At 36.4% G+C, this 22963-nt stretch overlaps 1 protein-coding gene across 1 annotated transcript; it reads right to left on the bottom strand.

The window, feature by feature from the left end:
* Positions 1–1008: 1008 nt before the first annotated feature.
* Positions 1009–16463, bottom strand: LOC108675207 (rhomboid-related protein 1). The gene is made up of 7 exons (XM_047882020.1): positions 16243–16463; positions 15117–15308; positions 7543–7786; positions 6767–6887; positions 5087–5300; positions 3303–3416; positions 1009–2711 (listed from the first exon to the last, which is right to left on the bottom strand). The coding sequence occupies exons 1-7, from the start codon at positions 16312–16314 to the stop codon at positions 2448–2450; spliced, it is 1221 nt and encodes a 406-aa protein (XP_047737976.1). The 5' UTR covers positions 16315–16463; the 3' UTR covers positions 1009–2447.
* Between the last annotated feature and the right edge of the window lie 6500 nt (positions 16464–22963).

Raw genomic sequence — 22963 nt, 5'->3', positions numbered from 1 at the left:
TCTACGGCCCATGGTTCCCCACAACGGCGACCACTACTTTGGCTCCGGCAACCTCTGCGCGGGTATTCACTAGCCCCGGTGCCAACTCTGCACCAGCAATTCATACAATGAATTGTTGATGACATTATTGCCATCATGCAAATTTTCATATAAGTAATTAAAGAGTTAAAGAGTTGACTTGTATTTTGTCTGCCTTCTGAATCATTTCAAACGGCTCGTTCCCAAAGTTTTGTTCAACAAATTCGCTGTTATTGTGACTTTTCAATCCATTCCTCTTTTCAGTATGAAATTTCAAATTGCTTAGCTTTCATCTTCGATCGATATTAAACTTGAATTTACGGGTAGTTTTGCTTAAGAATTGAGACTGGGGCTGGAAGTCAGCGGCAGTGAGTTCCTAATGAATTGTATCCCCTGGACTCAGAACTTCGTTCAGTTTCTTATTACCTTACTTAAGGGCTTCTTATTTTCAACAAAGCTTTATGAATACAGAGAAAAGTGTGTATTTTGATGTTATTTTTTATCTACTGTCCAACCATGTGACTGAATTCTTTAAAGACATAATTAAGGCATCAATTATTACAATTCGTAACCTTTGAATGACAAAAAGATCTGATATCTGGAATTCATAATTGAACTGAAGGTTCTGCATATATTTTGCCGCATAAATGATGCCATTATGCAATATGTATTTCTCTCAATATTCATCAAATTATTATGTCTAAAATGCGCCTCGTACAAAATATGAATTAAGTGATAAAATATTTTTACAGTTCTTAAAGAAAAATAGCTACGCCGCTGCACTGCAGAGAAATTTCAGAAAGACTTTAACAATTCCTGTCCAAAGAGGCTAAGTTTGCTACGTAAGGGCCTTCAAGTTTCACTGCACTAATATAGATAAAATGTGAATACGATATATTATATTAATTACGAAGGCAAGATATATACAAGAATGCAATTAACTTGCGAGCCCTAAGACTGGTTAAAATTTGAAAAAATTAAAAACTGTAATTGGCAATTTAAAAAAAATTAATAATAGTAACAAATTTGTCTCAAATTAATGACCAATCAGCAAGGTGCGAGTCAAAACCAACTTATCAAAATAGACGGCGTCACCAGTAAAAGGAATACGCTACACATAGAAAGGAAAAAAAAACAAACCAACATTCAAATTGAAAACCTTCCTACAAAAATTATACGAGCTTCCAGAACGCACTTCTGAACATGATTACACAAAAAACATATCATAAATCCAAAATGCTGATTTGCGTGCGTTTGGAAGGGAAATACAATTGATCAATCATGTTCAGCTGGAGCACAGAGATTGGATCACAGTCTTGAGAAGCCAATTTCCAGCTCAGCAACTCCTGTCATCTGTGTTCTCTAATTGCCACCGGAAGACGTTCTGCTCCAGATTAAAGCGCGCGTTAGAACTCAAGGTTTGGGCGCTGAGGGCTGGTGCAGGGCGCTGAGGTCTGGTGCAGAGCGCTGAGGGCTGGTGCAGAGCGCTGAGGGCTGGTGCAGGGCGCTGAGGGCTGGTGCAGGGCGCTGAGGGCTGGTGCAGAGCGCTGAGGGCTGGTGCAGGGCGCTGAGGACTGGTGCAGGGCGCTGAGGGCTGGTGCAGGGCGCTGATCGAGGGCTGGTGCATGGCGCTGAGGGCTGGTACAGGGGGCCGAGGGCTGGCAGTGTCGTTCATCGTCCTAAATAATAGCTAAACAAAAACAAAAGCTTTTGTTTTGCTTGTGATTTGACATTCTTTTGGGTATTTCGTGCGGCGTGTAGCGGACGCCCTGAGATTGTCGACGCGCAGTGGGGGTTTCCTCAGGCCGGATGACATTGAACTAAAACCTGCCATTGCCACTAATGAATATCTTGTTGAGATATGAAGATTGAAGCAAAGCTCTATGCGTGTCTGATCGTGGCAAATATACCCATTCTATATGACAAATGGCTGTTATTCACATCAAATTTGTGTTAACATAAAGGAATTTCAGGACACTGAATCAAAATTATTGTTTTAGAGATTTGAATTTTTACAGTAAGAGTTAAGTTAAGAATGACTTAAAGCGCCAGATACCGAAACAAACTCAGAATTCGAATATTAACTCGTCCGTATGTTCAGATGGCAAGTGCTGGGAGGAAGGATGTCAGAAAAAAGTATGTAATATTTTCCGTATAAATCGAAACTAATTGAGGGCCTAATTAGTTACCGGAGTTCCATGTAAGCAGGTGAGACATACTGCAGGGTAACAAAGATTCAAGAGGAAATTTACAGTTTGCAGAGTTCACCGAGTTTCGGGCTCTCATAATATTCATTTACTCGAACAGTCAGCCTAACTGCATGCGAAAATGGTTGATGATTAAAAGATCTTAGCATTGTTCTAGGGGCCTTATTAGTAATTATAAAGTGACAAAAACTCTACACTACAACACTAGATCGACTTCGTATGCTAAGGACCCAAGTAGAATTGGTTGAGATGGTTGGCAGCCATCCAGCTTTGCCGCACGTCTGCGTGGCTACGGTAGTCGTTCTCAGGGTAGTAGGAAGTGGCGAGACAGTTCACCAGCACTGTCACCAGCACCAGCAGTGACAGCAGGATAGCAGCACCTAGCTTGCAGTAGCGTTCCCAGTCTATTTGTTTGATGTTCTTGAGCAAACAGATGCCGAGCAGTAAGCCTGCTACAGCGCCTCCTATGTGAGCGACGTGCCCAGTCTGCCGAGACAAGAAATATTGTTTCCTTAGCGCATGAAGAAGGCGCTGGAAGTTCGCATTTAAAACTAGCGGGGCCTATGAAGCCTCAAGTGAATATGTAAGCCTGATGCTTTACTTGCGAGCAAATTTAATTTCTCAGTAGCGAGGATCTTAATCATGAAAGAATTTTTTTTCATTCGATATAACAATTTTAGAGAAAATAAGTACGAATATATGTACGAATTTTAATCATTTCTAAAACATGGCATAGATTTTTATTAAGATAAATTAGGAAAGCATCTATAGTTGCTCCTGCGATCAGAAAGAAGTTAATTGAACACAAATTGTATCAACATTAGGCATTGAGATCCCTATGAGATAAACCTAAACAGTAAATGGCATCATCCTTTTAACGCCTCAAAGATATAATCAAAACCAAGGAAATATTCCTAGTTTCGGAAGTTACCAAGTAAACAATCAATAACTTCTACCTATTGTCAAAAAAAAATTCAGCCGTGAAATTATTTTCACGTATGAAAATTCCGTGAGTGGTAAGACAATATTTCCATGGATTTTCTTTGATGTAATTATAAATGAAAAATGGCGTCTCACGTGAGAAGCAGACGCCACGTAGAAGGTATCGTAGATGGAGTAGCCGATGTCGACCACAGAGATCACTGAGATGACCACGGCCTGGGGCACGGGGTAGTGAAGCTCGTCCCAGTTCTGCCGTACAAACGTAAACTATTGTAAAAGTGAGCCATGACAGCCGGTAATGATGAACTAATAAACTAATAATTATGAATTAATAACGTAATAATGATAAACTTACAAAGTAATAATTATGAAGTAATAAACTTATAATGACAAAGTAATAAAGTAGTAATAATGAAATAATAAAGTAATAATGATAAACTAATAAAGTAATAATGATGAATTAATAAAGTAATAATGATAAACTAATAAACTAATAATGATGAATTAATAAAGTAATAATGATGAAGTAATAAAGTAATAATGATGAAATAATAAAGTAATAATGATAAGATAAACTGATAAACAAATAATTATGAACTAATAAACTAATAATGATGAATAATGATAATTCTATTATCTGCCGTGCATACAAACGTAAAAAATATTAAGCCATGCCAGCCTGTAATGACAAACTAAATTACATTCATGATACTCTTATATCTGATTCAATTTATTGAGCACGCATTTCATTATCCAGTGCCTGTTGAAAATTATAATGAAATAAAGCTCGTAAAAATGCTGATAACGTTTATAAAAGCATTTCAACAAGAAAGTGAACTTAATCTACCGAAACTTTTCTGAAGTGTATTAAAATTTCTAGTGCATCTTCTATGCCTAGATAATCTTGCATTGCACTAGATCCTGATACATTTCAAGTTTAAAATCGATCCGGTTCTTCTGCGTAGGTACTGTGTGCAACTGAAGTTTATTAGCGAATGCACAATAATCATTTATGAAACTATTTGAAATTAGGCACCTTCATGTATGTCACTTCCAAAAATATGTTCTGAAATGAACTAAAATATTGGTTATAGTATACATAGTTATTTTTCTAAACTTACTTTAGATCCAGACACGATAGATAAATTCTTTTGAGTGGCTTTTAAGGTAATTTATGGGATTTGGCTTAATTAGTTAGAAGCATAGAAGACGCCGAGTAAATTCATCAGATATTAAATAAAAATTCTATCATTGAAAAGAAGAAAATTTACCCGGCATTTCTTTATGAAATTACAATTTAAGCAGACTTATGATATAAGTGATTTATAGGCAAGGATTGCACTGGCATCTAAAGTATATAATATCAGGAATCGTTACTGCAAGTATTAACGTTGGAGCCGTCACTGGGAAAGTTAGTTATTAGGATGAATAAAACCTTCTTGTACACGAATATTTAGCAAAATAATTCTCGAAACCGTTAATACAAATCTAATATTCTTATATTCCTTCAAATATTCATATAAATGATTCTTTTCATATTGCAGCGGATTTGATACATTTGCTAACTAATATCATCATGCACCAGAACTGTAAAAAAATATAACTCAGTACTCACTGCAGTGCATTTTCTCGTCGACGAAAACTTGAGGTCACGGACGGACGGACAGACAGACAGACGGACGGACATGGCGAGCACAATAGTGCATTTTTTCCATAAATGAGAAAATGCGCTAAAAATGCTTACGATGATGAGGTTGGCGACGTGTGCGTACTGTACTTTTAATACTAATCTAATATACTTATATTCTCTTCTCTTTCATACATATATTAATACATATGATTCTCTTCATATTCAAGTGGATTTGATACATTTGCTAACTAATATCATCATGAACTGAAGACGGTAAATATATGCTTACGATGATGAGGTTGGCGACGTGTGCGTATTGTACGGCGTACACGCCCCCCGACGCGCCGGCCAGGAAGAAACGCGGCGTAGCAACGGACGTGGCGAGCGCACCACACACCACGCCCGCGAGGTACAGCCCGCACAGCCGGACCGGTCCATGCACAAACTCCAGCACCAGCCCGAACATGAGCTGTGTCACCAGGTTAGAGACCAGGTGCAGCCAGCTGACGGGAGGAATGTGATGAACATGAGCTGTGTCACCAGGTTAGAGACCAGGTGCAGCCAGCTGACGGGAGGAATGTGATGAAGGAATGTGATGAAGGAATGTGATGAAGGAATGTGATGAAGGAATGTGATGAACATGAGCTGTGTCACCAGGTTAGAGACCAGGTGCAGCCAGCTGACGGGAGGAATGTGATGAATGAATGCGATGAAGGAATGTGCTGAACATGAGCTGCGTCACCAGGTTAGAGACCAGGTGTAGCCAGCTGAGGGCAGGAGGGGTGAGGGGATGTACTAAATTGCAAAATTAATGGCAGTTCAAATACTCTGATGTATTACCTTGGTTACCACGAAGGCTTGAATTAAATGAAAATAACCAGCATGTAATATCATCAATCGTTGGAGATTCTGAAAATTAAATATTCCTCGCAATAAAAATATCGAGTTGAGGCCTGAGGCTCGAAGCAAATTTAACGCAAATTGCTGCAATATATCCAGAATTTCTCGGAATTTGTGGGAATAAAAGTTTATAAATTAGGATCATTTTATTGCTTCAAAGGAAAAATACAAGAATTTAAATACAATGAGAATGCCTATAAAATTCCACGTGCTCGTATTTAAAAAAATTACGATGCAAAATAGATTATATTAATGCAAAATAGGTTAAAGTCTAAATATACCAATGAAAGAGGAAATTAAAAGTAAAAATTTTCCAAATAAAACTTTCGAGCAGATAAGAACTCTTATAGCGTTGTTGACTAGAGATTTTCCTCTACAAGTCCGAAATGATTGCGAAATTATCTGATTTGGTTTGAGATTTAAGATCATGAAATCGTTTCATATATACATGTAAAATCTTTGCTTGCATAGATTCACTTGCATCATGAGTTTTTTAACTGATGATGGAAATGGTCTGGTTAAAGCTTCGTCAAAGAAAACATGATGAATTTTCTTGTAATTATCTTTCTTTCAAAATTTTAGTTAATATATTTAGAGTTGAAAGTATGGGCCTGCGTGAACATGAACTGATGTGGGTTTAATGAAAATGATTGAGAATTTAAACAAGCTCGTCTGTGTTGCATAAACATGTATAGACAGATATCAGACACATCCGGAATGACACATGTATGAGACATGAACCGGCTCACCCGGAATGTATGAACATTTATGAAACGGACCCAAACTCACCCGGAATGTATGAACATTTATGAAACGGATACAAACTAACCCGGAATGTATGAACATTTATGAAACGGATACAAACTCACCCGGAATGTATGAACATTTATGAAACGGATACAAACTAACCCGGAATGTATGAACATTTATGAACGGATACAAACTCACCCGGAATGTATGAACATTTATGAAACGGACCCAAACTCACCCGAAATGTATGAACATGTATGAAACGGAAACAAACTAACCCGGAATGTATGAACATGTATTAAAAGGACCCCAAACTCACCCGGAATGTANTGATGGTGGTGACCTGGGGGAGTAGGGGCATGATGGTGGTGACCTGGGGGAGTAGGGGCATGATGGTGGTGACCTGGGGGAGTAGGAGGCATGATGGTGGTGACCTGGGGCTGTGTGAAGACAACTCTATACTTTTCTTCAATTAATAAATTGAAATTAAATATTGATAGTAAGAAATATTTTCAGAAAGAAATACTTCAGTAAGACTACGTTGCTGCTTTGCTCCGACACACCGACGTGTGGCAACGATGCAGTGTAACATGACATTAAATTAATGCGTAAAGTAAAGATTCTTAATTTATTTTTACGTCATCATCTATGTCAATGCAGAATTCTTCTGTAAATACATAGAAAGGCATTGCCATAGAAGCAAATATTAAAAAGGCATAGTCTTTATGTTTTCATTATCATTATTACTTATCTGTTCTACTCTCTGAACAAATTTACCGACATGGTAACCACGAAAAACTCACTCAGAGAAATGTGCGGGACTTTGTCCAAACAGCGATTCCCTTTTTGCCCTCTATGTATCATCCTGACCCACTTCATCCATGGCATAAGGGCGTATCAGTGCTACATGCGGAAAGTGCGTCTCCATTCGAACAATATGACCACCTGTATATTTTTTTTCACAGAAAGTGTGTCACTATTTCAACAACATGACCAACTAGTGCTGAACCCACCTGCGCTAGGGACATGACGAGGATGAAGACAGGAGGTGGCCAGAAGGACCACCGACATGCCGACCATGAGGACAGAACACACCTGCGCTAGGGACATGACGAGGATGAAGACAGGAGGCGGCCAGAAGGAGCACCGACATGCCGACCATGAGGACAGAACCCACCTGCGCTAGGGACATGACGAGGATGAAGACAGGAGGCGGCCAGAAGGAGCATCGCTCGACGAGCTTGCGCTGCTGCAGGTCGCGCTCCGAGGCCGGCACTACGCACCACGCTGCCTGACGCACCAACCGCCGCAGTACACCGCTGGGGGGCGTAGTGCTTCTCTGGTCCAAATAATACGCGATATTGTAGAGGTAGTTTCTGATACGTTGTACTTTGAATAATTACTCTCTTTGCTTGGTTAGCAGCGTGGTCCAGTGGTTACAGTTCAGTGTATCATGATTGGAGCAGAGAGGTGTGGGTTCGATTCCAGCTCCCTGCGACATTTCTGGTCAGAATCAGCGAAGATGCAGGGTGGTTAATTATAGCAAAATTGTAGCAGCGAGTTGGGTGTTCGAGACTGCAACAAGCTGTGAATGTTCTGCGATACTAAGAATCGAGGAAATATCTAACGGCCAAGTGCGTCTTTACTTACTCTGCGTCTTTAACCACTATTATAATTATAATGCTGCCATTATAATTATAATGTGACCATAATTATGGTTTGGTACTAATTATGCAACGTTCCACCCAGTTGGTCTACTGAGCCTGGACTACAGGGCCGCGGTGCGCGGCTCGTGACATTAAATGGCAGGCCTATTTTAGAAGCTAATAATAATTTAATCACAAACAAAAAATGAATAGGGAAATGTATGAATTGCATAACGATCGAGCAACAATTACATCCACTATACCTAATATATGAGCTTCAATTAATTGATCAAAGAACCAATTAATGAACTCTAACACAAGTTGAAGCTCACTACACTTATTAGGATATAGCGTTACTTAGATCACTCGATTACTTGAATCATATATTTACCAGATATTTGAAAGTAAAGAATGTTTCACAAAATTCACGATATCTTTATGGAAAACGTTTTGGGGAATAAAGAAAAATTGAAATAAACATTATGGTATTCTAATCCGCGTTCATACGCCTTCTTTCTAGACAGTTTTAGAGCGTTTAGTCTACATTGTTTTGGAGCGTGCAGTCTAGATTGTTTTGGAGCGTTCAGTCTAGATTGTTTGGAACTTATACTGTCTGGATTGTTTTGGAGCTTTTGTCTAGATTACTTAGGAGCGTCCAGTCCAGGTTGTATAGAAGCTTTCTGTCTAGATTGTTTTAGAGCTTCCATTATAGATTGTTTAGATGCCTTCTATCTAGATTGTTTTGGAGCCTTCAGTCTAGATTTTTTACCATTTCATTGCGTCTTTAATATGTGGCACTAGCACCCTGTTAAAGGTTCACTCTTGTGACGATACTGTGATCCATTCTTACCAAGATGCTATCAGCTCGTACAACCAATAAGCTCGATCTATGGCTGTGTAATACGTAGCCATATATGAAGGTGAATAGTTAGTTAAATGTTTGTTTTGAACCCCGCGGACTTTAGCCCTAGCAGTGGAATATATGAAAGATGGCATTAGTTTCAATATATTGCAATTAAGTCGTAAATCTAGGCGCTATAAGGTAAAAATGAATATAAGAACTCGACGGATTCTTCGTATAGTCATTTTGAGATTCAGGTTAGTGAGCAACGCAGCGCACAGAATCTGCATTAATCTTCATGTTTCCATAGAAATAAAATTGAAAAATATTCGTTATTTTTTCAATGAAAATAGGTCAAATAATTTTTGAGCGACTCCAAACAAACTCTTTAAACTCTATATTTACTTATTGGTATCAGAACTTCAGTTCCGTTCTAAATTTTCGGGATTTGAGTGGTGCAATATTCGTCGATTCTCCAGCACCGAGGTATCACATGTGCGGCACTGCAATCATATTTTGCGGAACGAATTTTTCTGCTCAACACGGAGAAAGAATTGAAAAAAATTTTTTCACTAAGGCAACAAATTGTGAGTTTTTTTACATCCACTAAGGTTTAATCATTCGTACTGAACATATTATGAGCTAGAAAGCTCTGTTTTCACATTCCTCTGATGTTTAGTCGCACTATCACATTTAGAGCGTAAAAATAAATGTCCACTCTGACCGGAAGTTTCTTGTTAAAGTGGAAACCTTACACTCAGACAGATGATTAAGACCTGGCAAAAAGCCGTATCTGTGCTACGTGCTGCTAGAAGTGCATCACTATTTGTACAACGTCGCCCATTCAGTTTTCTCAGTGTAAGCCATTAATGGTCTTCTTTTAGCAGGTGCAGCGTACATTGTACTGTACAATGTTTGTACAATGTACAATGTTTATACAATGTACAATGTTTATACAATGTACAATGCTTGTACAATGTACAATGTTTATACAATGTACAATGTTTGTACAATGTACAATGCTTGTACAATGTACAATGTTTATACAATGTACAATGTTTGTACAATGTACATTGAGGTAGCGGGCTCATCTTCACATGCCGACACGAGACTCGGGTGTTTAAAATTTTTTTCTCCATGTTCGAGAATATAAGTGCAGGGTCTCATACTATGTTTCACGTACTTTTTAATTATATTAAAAAGTCAATTATAAATTTTTTTCATGATAATTAAGTTAGTCAACGATGATTGCATGTGCAGGTAGATAGTCTTCAATTATAAGGCGAAACGACCTGCACTGAGATACATAATTTGTACTTTTTTCGACATATTTTTAAATTAGTGAACTCGGCCAAAAAAACAATTTTTGAAGTCTAGGCAAACGCAGCCCCAAGATTTCTAGTGCTCATAATTCTGGTCGAGTTTCTAGGCCAAGAAAGTAGGCCAAATATCCTAAATAAAAGTGCAAAAACTTTTGTTGGAAGTGAGGGGAGAGGTATCAAAGCGAGCGTTCGCAAAGACGTTTTTAATGAGTTCCCGTTCAAACGTTCCTGGTCTATGCCGTTATTTGCATTTTAAGCAAGAACTTACCCATGCATATTGCAAATATTTAAATAAAAACTACAGCTGTATTAAAGCTAGTTAATAATTGTGAAATTAATTGAACTTCATTTAGATGGAAAATTGGGTTAAATTCCGAGTTTATGTCTTACGTCTATGAAGACTTTATTGGAACTGAAGCAAGGCTTATAATAATGATGATAAATTGATAAGAGATGAAGCAAAGGTGGTGAAAGTGGTATGAGTTTCTCGTTGATGAATATTGATCTTGTAATGAAATATTATTTGATAAATTTAATTTAAATGTTCCATCATCTGTGATCGCTTTAAAGTTTTGAATTGAAAACTTCGGGTGCATCTCAGGTACAGACCGTGTACCCGAACTAACAATGATTTTGTTTGATTTTCCTAAGTTTGATTTTGGCATGGAAGCTCAGGAAGGGATACTTTTAGGCGATCAGACGACTTACATCAGCAACACTACTTGCAACTTAACTGATCTGAAGACTGGAAGGCTCACGTCCATCTGAGCTCCTGAATTCCTTTCACAAGATCCCAAACTTGGGTTAAGCTCGTTACAAGCTATACCAATTAATGCTGATTAAACCGAGGAACACGATCATGAAAATAATGCGCAAAAATTATTTTCTATTATATAATATGAAACCTCATTACATAGTTGACCTCTCAGACTTAACCGAGGCTAAAAATCCCGATCTTGTATGACTTCATTAAGAGCCACAGTGTCCAAAAATCCAAAAATTTAAATGATTTTTCTACTTCATTTCATGCGATCGTGTTTTCAACCGATCCAATTAGCATTTTTTATGAACAACAAACGCCAAGAGGTAAGCGAGATTATGAACTGGAACGAGGGAAGACCGACCATAAAGTAGATTGCATTTAATATTGCATAGAAATGAATGTTTTGAAACTGAAAATGAATGAAATCATATTTAATTTATTAGAATGAGGGTTGTTTCATTTTGCTTCCAGCATCAGAACTTCTTAGTGAACTGTTCACATTCTTCTCGTGAACTGTTCTCTCTCTCGAATTAGTTGCACAACGCGTAACTAAACAAAAGTTTTCAAAAAAAAAAAACGATAAGATAAGGTACTCTGTAAGAATATTTAATGAGAATAATAAAATTAAATAACCAAAAACTTCGTTTATGACACATTACACGATCGTTCATGTTCTAATGAGTCGTGATTTATAATAGAGGAAAATAAAACATTTCCTTCCTGAAAAAATTAATTTGAGAGCAAAGAGTCTATCATTAAACTCTTCAGCAGAGGGGCCAACGTACTTTATTAAAAATAAAAATAACAAATTGCCAAGACACTGCAACCACTCGATAAAGCTTCTTCGCGTTCGTCTAACAAAATGCTCTATTCAAAGCATGCAAAGAATTCGAGGCAAAGAAAATACTGCACAAAATTGTAGTACAAAAGGACGAGTTTAAATTCTCAATAAAGTTATATCTTTCCATCTACCTTGGCAACACCGTTAAAGAAGTTAACGTCGCTTTGACATGTTACTCGTTAGTCATTATCTTTTGGCTGATCCCCACAGCAGGTTAGTTTAAGCTCTAATAAGTTCCTTCTCATTATCTAAATGCTTTTTGTATTTGTTATATTGTATTATCATTTCTTTATTCATGTATTAAACAACGATTATTTATCAGATTTACTTCTTGAAAGGTCTGTACGTTGCCAAGAGTATTATTACGAGTTTTATTTTCCATTCATTATTTATACATGAAATATTCAGCTTGACTACAGTTGCCAATAACAGTGTTTAAAATCTCGCTTGAACCAGTCCATTTAATACGAACTTGAGACATACGAGGAAACCTAAAGTTCGTCTCATGCCTCGATCTGTGGGCGGAAATACTTGGAACTTACCCACAAATTCACCATGTATTTTTAGCGCATTCTCTCATTTATGAAAAAAGGCGCTATTGTGCTCGTCATGTCTGTCCGTCCGTCCGTCCGTCTGTCCGTCTGTCCGTCCGTCCGTGACTTCGCAGACGGACAGACGAGAAAATGCGCTCTCTGTCACTCACTGCAGTGAGTACTGAGTCATATTTTTTGAGAACGTTTTGGAGTTCACCTCCGTCGTCAGTTTGAAAATTTTGGAATACAAGTTCGATCAATTAGCACAACTAAACATTTTAAAATTATATGAAAAAATAAAAAAGATTGCAACGGGAAATGATCACAAATAGGCAGAGCTATTTTGTTATATGATAAAAGGAAGAAATAAATGCGGTATTCAAACTGGGCTTATATTTTAAAAAAATATTAACTTATATTTTTCAGTATATTTACGAGTAAATACGAGTTTTTCTGCATGCATGTCATTATTTCCCGTCGCCTTGTCTATCATATGTCAATTTAAGTTGGATGTATTCGGTAAAATTAAGTTGAGTTAGTTAATTGAACTTCTATTCTTAGATTTACTAACTGACGGTAGAGCTGTACTCCGAAAAATTTACTTTGGATGTATGGTGAAATTTTTGTATAACTTTTTGCTTTAATTTGTTCGCTAGTTTTCGAATTCATGCAATCAGTCATCTTGCTACAATTCCTACGCATCGCAATTATGTTTATCCAATAACAAGTGCAATAATCCTCAAGCCGTCTTTTTTGACTAAATTCCATCAATTATTTTTGATCAAATTTCGTTTTACGGCTCTGGTGTACGTAGTAAAGAAGCAGCTTCCAGAATGTATATTTGCCAACAGCTTCAGCCTAAATTTCATTGCATTATCTTTTTAACGTTGAGTTGATTTTAAAATTTTTCTCCACGTGATTTAATATTTTTTACGATAGCGAATTCCATCCGTTAAAAAAACAATGCATGAATGAAGTTCACGGAAGTTGGTGTATTAATTTAAAACTTTCAAGAAGTTGCACTAGATGGCCTGGAACTTCAGGCTTGTATCGCGAGTAGCGTTCATAAAATTTCGAACAAGCATGGTACAGCGTCTTGTTTTCGTGATTTAATTATGTAGCTTGGGTTTCTTCTCTGATGGAAACCTCTTCTCAAAAGCCTCACAAAAACTGACGAGGCGACGAAAAACTTGAAATATTTTGGCCCCACATGGCTCCTGCCTCATTATTTTTATGATGTAAAAGTACCCGCTTATTAAACATATTAATTTTCCATAGAATCATTCTTTCCATTTGGTCAGACAACAAAAACATTGTTTTTTTTTTTTTGCTAACAGAATCTACGTTGTTAGTATGAAATGCTTGGCTCAATTTACGATAAATTGTGATGTGTAATTTAAATGTAATATTATATGTCCGCTCTTTATAGAAAATAATCTTTGACGTCCTGAATAATTCACATTCATGAATACGAACGACACTGTACGCGACATTGACGACGTTGTTTCTAGCCAAGTAAGACCTTCAGCAGCTTTCCTGTTGTTGAGCCACCGCATGTGGTACTGATTATAGCTATAGCTAACTAATTCCATTCTAATAAAGACGGAACTATTTCTTAGAGTCTTTGAATCTAGTGCTTAGTCATTTTATCCGTTCCAATCCTTTCTTGTGTCTATTCATTTTTCGCTTGCTATTACTCTTATGTGTGACGTGCCCTCGAAGTTTGTTTGAACCAGTCGCCACGATAAATGCTTCTTAGAATAATAATAATAATCATAATAATAATAATAATGATAATAATAATAATAATAATAATAATAATAATAGTAATAATAATAATAATAATAATAATAATAATAATAATAGCCAGTAAACTTAAATATTGATCAACTAAAGTCCAACAAATTTAAATATTTCTCATGCAAGTTACTGCCAAGCTCAGTGTGATCAGACATTTTATCAATTTTACTACAAAAATTTTTATTTGCTATACATCTCTATCTCGCACGCAGAACCTTTATCAAGATTAAATTAAAAAAAAATTGTTTGGAAAATATGAAATTGAGAAAAATTTTCCTTCCTTCGTTACAGAGTTTGATATCAGTTATAATACCGAAAGCTCATACTTACCAACGAAGAAGATTCAACATCATCATTATTTGCCTGCCCATAATTAAATAGAGTTTAAATCTTAATAAGCTCGGTCGTTTCGGGTTAATTTATTTGCCCGTTATTTATCCCATCTTCTATTGTTCTTTCTTGTTGAACTCCGAAGTGTAATTAATTACGGTCCGATAACTAATTCAATGTTCATCGTAGTCAAAAACTCATGCTTGCTTACAACGTCCTAACCTATGAGTCACTTTAAAGGAAAATCGCATTTAAAAGGAAAATCACCTTCTCGCAAGATGCTGTTACTTACGCTGGAGCAGACTATATTATATAACAGACTAGATAAAGCTGGAAAATCTATGTTCCTATTTGAAATGCCTAGCACCATATCGAACCTGGGTGAAGTCTAGTTGATATTTCAAACTATCGCTAGTCATGAAAAGATCCGGTCAAATGACACGATTTGAGATCTTCTGTGAACATGGCACAAAAAGTTCAAGAATCGGCGACAGGCCACATCAGGCCTACACTTCAGCGCCGACATCGCTATGTACTATGTTATGTTATATTATTTAGAAATTTGGAAACGTAAGTGAATGAAGAATACATACGATGTTGAAGAACTCCTGCTTGCTGATGAGTCCATCTTTGTTGCTGTCAGCCTCCAGCAGCGCCTGGTAGATGACCTCGTCCGAGACGTGCTGGTCCTGAGACACACGAAGCAGGTTGTCGAGCATCTGCTCGAGCGTGACGTGCTCTGCCCCATAGTAACCTGCGAGACGATCCCATTCTTCTTCCCATTCCTTAAGAAAAAGAAATAAATTGGGATGTAAAATTAATTTCTTAATTGGGATGTGGAATTGAAAAATCAATTTTTTAATTGGGAATGTAAAATTTAAAAATCATAGAAATAAGTCAATCATAAGACATAAGAGAAAGATATTTTTAAAGAAAAATCATAAGTGAAGTCAATTGAAATGGGATTAAATAGTTAACTATCAAGCAAGAATAAGAGATAGGTTCATTACATTTGTGTTGTTATTGGAAATTGCATTTATTATGGTTCCGTCACCATCTACATTCCGTTTATGATAAAAGTATTGAACGAGTTTCGTTTATGATTACAGCATTAGGTTTGGTTTTATAATCCCTTGGGACTAGTTTAATTGATTGCTGTTATATATTTAAAAATTCGCCTTATCGACCCGTAAAAATTCAAGTTCTCGATCCCAGTTGCAAAACGTGCTCCTAGGAAACGGAAAATTTTTCAATCATTTAAATGAATCATTTTACAATTACGGAGATAAAATATGTGTAAAACCTGGTCGTTAGAAAAACACTTTAGATGTTGCGACGCATGTGACTCACTATTCTTATCTCAACATAGGTTGTCGTTGTTTTTGAAGAGGCCTTCAAAGGCACCGTGGAACGAGCTCGCTCTACCGCAGACCTTACATCCGTTTGTGAATATCAGGCAAATAAACCTTAATACCATTTAAATTCTGACCAAAACCTGTCATTTTTAGCGAATTTTTTCATTTATGGAAAAAATGTGCTATTGTGCTCGTCATGTCCGTCCGTCTGTCTGTGACTTCACGTTTTCGTCGACGAGAAAATGCGCTATCTGTCATTCACTGCAGTGAGTATTAAGTTATATTTTTTCTTAGTCACCAATACATTTTTGGAATTTTATATACTTTAATATATTTTCGACCGCAATTTTTAATCAGGACTCACCTCGTTTGTCATTTGTTGCTCATGTTGTTCTATTGTGCTGACTCTTATGAATCCTCCTCGATCGTCCCCCATTGCGAATAAGTTGTTTTTATATATATTATGATTATATCCCAGTTATGATCGCGGATTTTATTAATGAGATTATGGGTTAATTGTTCTATGTTTCATCACTGGTCAGCAATTCTTGGTTATTCAGAATAACTTGTCGCTCTGCTCGGGCTAACCAAACGCGCTAGGGAGGTTCCAAAAAAACTTGAATAAGTACAGTGCCGGAAATGGCTATACGACCATCCAGTTTTCTCCAAATATTTTTTCTTGCACAAAAAAATATGGGATTCTAATTACACGAGGTTAAACTACGTTTAAAAACGGTTCCAACGCTATGCGAAAAAAATAATTTTCTCAAAATATATGGGTAGAAATGATGAAAATTATAAAAACCTAGGTAGATATGGTTATAAGACCAAAATATGTTTTTCTGTTTGTGGATCACATACACTCATTTTAATAGGCAATCTCACCTCCTTTCGCCATAACTATCTCAATGCATCTTCTCCCCACGCTATTTACCATATACATGTAATCCAGTGTCTTTTGAGAAATTTTATCCCGAGAACGAAGGATAGCCGTGCTCAGGTCACTCACAGATTGAAACTGGCGCTCATTTTGGTAAACATCCCTCGCCATGATGTCCCATAAGTTTTCAATGGAGTTGAGGTCAGGACTAAGCGCTTGCCACGGCAGGGACCATAAAGATTGGACTTTTTACATCACTGAAGATAATCTTGTGCCATCCCTTACCAATAAGGAAATTTTTTTTCAGCAAATTTTTGTCGGTTGATAATATGCTTATGTTGGAGCACAGGGGCATTTTTCCTCTTCATGTATTTTAATTTCTTCGAGTCATGCAATGTCTAACGCATGCGTCGTGCTGTCACATCAACTCCAGTGACCAATCTTATAGAAGTAGAGGTAGCGCAAGTTTAAGAAGCCTCAGAAAACAGTCTTCTAAGATCCCTGTCGGTTAATTTTGGGGTTGGTCCAGTGTGCTTTTTTCACCCGTAGCCGCCCGGATTAGCAAAAAAAAATGATTGTGCAATGGGTTTTGAGCGTTTTATTCCCATTTCGATGTCCCGTTGGCTTCTACTGCATTTCACAAAGCCGAAAATCTGCGCCTTCTCGGCCTCAGTGAGTCTTGTCCCTTTGGGCATATTTTTACTTCAAAAAATATAAGTGAGGACACTGAACTACACCAGAAGTACACCAGCAAGGCATTAAATGACGAAAATCAAGATATTATTTATATTGCTGTACTTTTTAAAGTGAAAATATTACAGAAAGATACCAAAATGGAGAAAAAATATCTTAGTCTTATAACCATTTCCACCTAGGTTTTTCTAATTTTCATAATTTCTTCTCATATATTTTGAGAAATTAATTTTTCGCATATCCTCGGAAACGTTTTTAAACGTAGTTTAACCTCGTATAATTAGAATCCCATATTTTTTGTGCAAGAAAAAATATTTGGAGAAAACTGGGTGGTCGTATAACCATTTCTGGCACTGTATATGGGTGAATAAATTAAGACGCAACGAAAATGGGATCTGTTGAACGAAGTCCACGCAACTTTTACTCAGTAAACAGCACCTTTAAGAATTCAGCTTTAAAATTGCGGGAACAGATGTTTTGATATACACTGATCGCGGTGCCCGCGTAATCAAATAGTTCCACCGTTCTAAAACTGAAGTAGCAATGAATGAATGAACTGTAAACTTCAATATAAAAAGTATGCTTTTGCTCTGCAGATCAGCGTCAAATGGACCAATCGTCTCGGATGATGCAGTCCATTGGCTTATGACGAGACGTTTCATTACGCCAGTTTTTGAACTGCATATTGTTCCGAAAACATGACACACATCACTTCACTCTATTCCCACAGTGTACTAACTCATGAACGAGATTAGGAGCTAGTTTCTGTGAGTCAAAAGCACCAAGAGCCTATTCGGCGATTGTGATGTAAAGTCTAACGCTATTCTTACGGTGAAAAGATTCCTGATCCGGCATTAGTCCTTATCTGAAGATATGACCTTATCTCCACATTTCTCAACGACACTCCCACCTCCCCGGATGTGTGAAAACAATAACATCACATCGATACTTTAAAACTTCACATCTGTGATTCGAATTTATTAAAGAATTGAATGTTTGTGCATATCCGCGATGGAAAATTTCTAATAGAATTTTTTTGTTTGGAATTACAGGTGAACCTGCTATTGTTATCGCTTAGGCCGTTCCAAGTTTAAAGGGACACATATAATTATGTTAACACAAAATGCTCTAAAAAATTTTTCTTAGTAAATTATATTATGTCAGAAAAGATGAATTATATTCCATTTCTTTTCTGCTCACATCATTCCAAATTGATGTCACATAAAAAAAACATTAGAAATAAAATCGTCAACCAAATATGTAGATAGTTGAAAGTCGAAAATTGATTGTCATTCGATATGATATAGAGTCTTATTGAGTTGCGATAAAAAAAAGATAGAGAATTATGTGCCAATATGGAATTGGTCGGAAATAATTTTAACAATTTTCTATAGTTACACTTCAAAGTTCAGTTTTCTTTTTCAGAAAACGATGCATTAAGTTGAAGAGTAGATAGTAAAATGCTATGTTGTTGTTGCTGGGCTTGGTACAGAGACCATGAGTTCATAGGTAAAAATCTTCTGAATAATCTAGATTAAAGTGTTAGATTTCATTGTCTTATATATGATTGTTCAAGTCATGTCACCATTAAGTGTTATGATATTTCACATATAGTTAGCATTGCGTTTATGTCATGATCTGTATACATTTGAACCACTCGATTAGGTAACAACTTTAAGTCTTCGCAGTGTGTCGGAGTTGAAGATCGGAAATCGGTCGCAACAAGAGTTTACCTACTTCGAATTGGCCAAGCTTAATAATTTGATAACTAATTAATATATGTAATATTGAAATTTTATTTTTGCTATCAACTGAATATGTAATAGGAATTGCCATAGAACTGAAATGGTGCTAAAAGCCTGCGCATTATGCATTATTAATGGGTTTGGAGGTCGGGTCCTCCAATATCCAATCTAATGTTTGCTACCATGATCATAAATAACAAAAAGAAACAACAAATGCAAACCTTGCCACAATTCATTTAGATTGGTGGCTGTAATGCTGTATTACTAAAATTACTGTAATTTTGGGCTTCTTGAAATTTTGCACATGATTGCTATGGATTATGGTTTATAGAAGTGGGCAGATATTATTACTTGTTAGAAAATGAAAATATTTTAAATTAATCAAGTTTTTATGGAAATTAAATGAAAGCACCTTTGTTTATATAGGCTAATAACAAATTTTTAGCAAAATGCAACTTATGAAAAAGTGAAGAAGAATGGTTTTTCAAAGTATTTTTTAGAAATATTGTGTAGCCTAGGTACCTAAAATGTGTAGGCCATTCTGGACTTGGAATAGGTATTCCTTGATAAGTTTGCTTGATGCTTATTATTAAAAAATATAACTCAGTACTCACTACTCACTACTCAGTACTCACTGCAGTGAGTGACAGATAATGCATTTTCTTGTCTACAAAAACGTGAAGTCATGGACTGTGTGGTCAGTGTGGACTGTGGACGGATCACGGATAGAGTCTGACAGATGAACATGATGAGCACAATAGTGCCTTTTTTTCATGGATGAAAAAATGTGCTAAAAATACATAATTTTGAATTTTTATTGTTAAATATTGCTATAACAACTGTGCATTTGCTCATTAAAATCAATAAGTTAAATTTGTGATAACTTCCTCTGATCCTCTCATGCCTGACTAGGTATTTCCTCAGTTGCCTGGTAATAGAAATTACATATAGATAATAGATAGAGTAGGTACTAGGACTACTAGCATACTACGTGGCATAGCCATAGAGGCAGGAGCCAAGAGCAGGAGCCTTAGGAGGTATTCATGGCTCATGACATGAATCCATTAAAAATGTAAATTTAAATTTCTGGTGCTTAATTTAACCCACAAAGATGCTCAAATACAATTTTTAATGCTCAAATACAATTTTTAATGCTCAAATGCTGTCAAGAATGGATATCTTGTATCTAGCCTCTAAAATTAGCAATAAATGCATATTTACATCAAGTTACTTATGTTATACGTTTTATTTACTAAAACCAAGCCATTTGATTGGTGATTTGTGAATTTTTAGTAAACCATTGAGACAAATTATTTTTTTACATATATGCATTCACAGATATGCTTCTCAGTACTGTCAACTGGGTAATAAGAGATGATTTTTTTGTGAAACCATGAAACCTTTCATAAACATGTTTGAGCTTATTTTAAATGTTTTTGCAAGGGCTATTGCATGGCATCTTAAAAAAATTCTGTACACTATTCATAAGGTGCCAGAAGCAAAAAAAGCGCCCCAAATTACTTACCCCTGATAACAGGGTAATCTGGTAAACTTGCACTAAAACTTAATTTTAAAATGTTTGAAGCATGCAGAGTGTACTCCTCTATTACTAACAGTACTCTGAAGTCCTTCTCTTAATTTATAGATGATGTAGATGTAGAGTAAATGATGTTTTCTGTGATTTGTACTGGGTTTTCATTTATTGATGATATTACCATATCGATTTTTCATTAACAAAACCTTTCTATATTCTATTCCTAATACTTTTAAACCCCATCCGAAAAAAATTTCCATGCCATTGACAATGACATTGTCCACTGCAAGCTTCATATCAGCAGCCATATAGTACCGTCAACCAGGGCAACTCGGGACTGGCAGGGAAACTCGGGACGCACCTCTGACACGTCGTAAAACAGTCATAGTAGCGAAACTAATTGGAATATTGCTAAACTAAATATAGTGGCCTAAACAACAACATTTTTCCTATCTATGTAGTATAATGATGGCCAAAGTGGGGTAATAAACGGTCATAAACAGTGGCCAAAGTCACTCAGGCGTTTATGACCTGGTTTACAACCCTGGCGTTTATGACCCCGGCGTTTATGACCCCGGCGTTTATGACCCCGGCGTTTGCGACCCACGTTTAGGACCCCAGCATGAATCAAAAACACAGCCGAAGTCACCCCAGTTGATGGTAATTAATGATTATGGTTATATCATATCAATGAAGGAAAAACTAGTAAAAGTCACAGAAAATGTCACTTATTCTACCTCTACATTGACTACAATGAAAGAGGAGGTCTTCAGAGTACTGTTAGTAATGGATGAGTACGCTCTGCATGCTTCAAATATTTTAAAATGAAGTTTTATTCCCAGTGTTCGACGGACGGGGCTACTCGGGACACTCTTTTTTTGCTTCTGGCACCTTAGGAATAGCATATGGAATTTTTTTGAAGATGCCATTCAATAGCCCTCGCAAAGAGCTAAACTTGTTTATGAGCCTAAACTTGTTTATGAAATGTTTCATCCTAAGAAGTTATTAACAAAAAACGCTCAAAACCGTCCCGAGTAGCCCCGGTTGACGGTAGCATTTCCTCCTTAAGCTTACGGGACTGGGGTTGTAATTTTGCACCATTTTAATTGGGTCAAGTGAATTAATTTAATATAACAAAAAGATTGTAAAAATATATTTGAAACAGAAAAGAATATTTTAGTGACATCATATTTTTTGGAGAAATTAATCATATTTTAGGTTAATTACTTTTCATTCTATGTTGCCCAATGCACAATTCTGTCTATGCCATTCCATGCACAATTTTGTTATGACCAATGATGCATTAATTTTTTGTTAAGTGCAATATTTCTGCTGGTAGAGGTAAATTTAATGAAAATTCTTTGTCATTAACTGATTTTTTGTTGACTGGAGGCTTTGCTAACCAAGGTTATACAGTAAATGCGTTTTTAGAGGTCTCCAGTATTACCCCCAGGGGGTATCCCATCATACCCTGTGTTGCAGAAATGGCCAGCATTTTTTTTTTTGGATTGTGGTATGCAAATTCTGTCAATAAATTTTTAAAGCCAACACCTGTGTACAAGTTTTTACAAGCAAAACTTTTTTAATACGGCAAATATTTTTTAATACAGCAAATATTTTTTAATACAGCAAATATTTTTTAATACACACCTTAGCAGAAGTACTTTAACAAAATATAATTTTTTTACATTTTGTTCAGGGATTTTTGAAGCTAGTAAATGTATGATCAGGGTGCATACTGGTCATGGAAAACCTGGACAGTCACGGAATTTGATTTTTCATTTTCCAGGCATGGAAAGTCATTTGATTTCATTTCAGGTTATGGAAAGTCATGGAATTTGCAAATAAATGAAGAAAATAGGAAGTGTTTTTCTGTGCTTCGGGTGTTAACCCATTAATGCCAAGCGGTTCCATTTGAACCAGCAGAGAAAAATTGTAAGATGAAATAAATATACAAGTGTATGTATAGGGTTGATACACATCTTGTACATTGTTGCCGGGTCTAAAATGTCTCGCGCCGCAGGTGAGATAAACCTGTTATCTGCTTCTAACTAACTGGCAAAATGAATTAAAATATGGGACAGTAAATAAACACACAACTTAATAAAAGTACCAATGAAATGGTTGTTTTAATTTGAAATGTGTAATGAAAATATGCTAGTGAATTGGATGTAAGGATTGAATTAATTTAGAATGTGTAATGAAAATGCACTGGTTAATTGAATGAAAGGAG

Source organism: Hyalella azteca, unplaced genomic scaffold (genome assembly GCF_000764305.2).
Source record: "Hyalella azteca isolate HAZT.00-mixed unplaced genomic scaffold, Hazt_2.0.2 contig9432, whole genome shotgun sequence".
In the NCBI taxonomy this organism is placed as follows: Eukaryota; Metazoa; Arthropoda; class Malacostraca; order Amphipoda; family Hyalellidae; genus Hyalella; species Hyalella azteca.
Note: the sequence above shows the minus strand (reverse complement) of the source record. Positions and strands in the feature narration are given on the sequence as shown.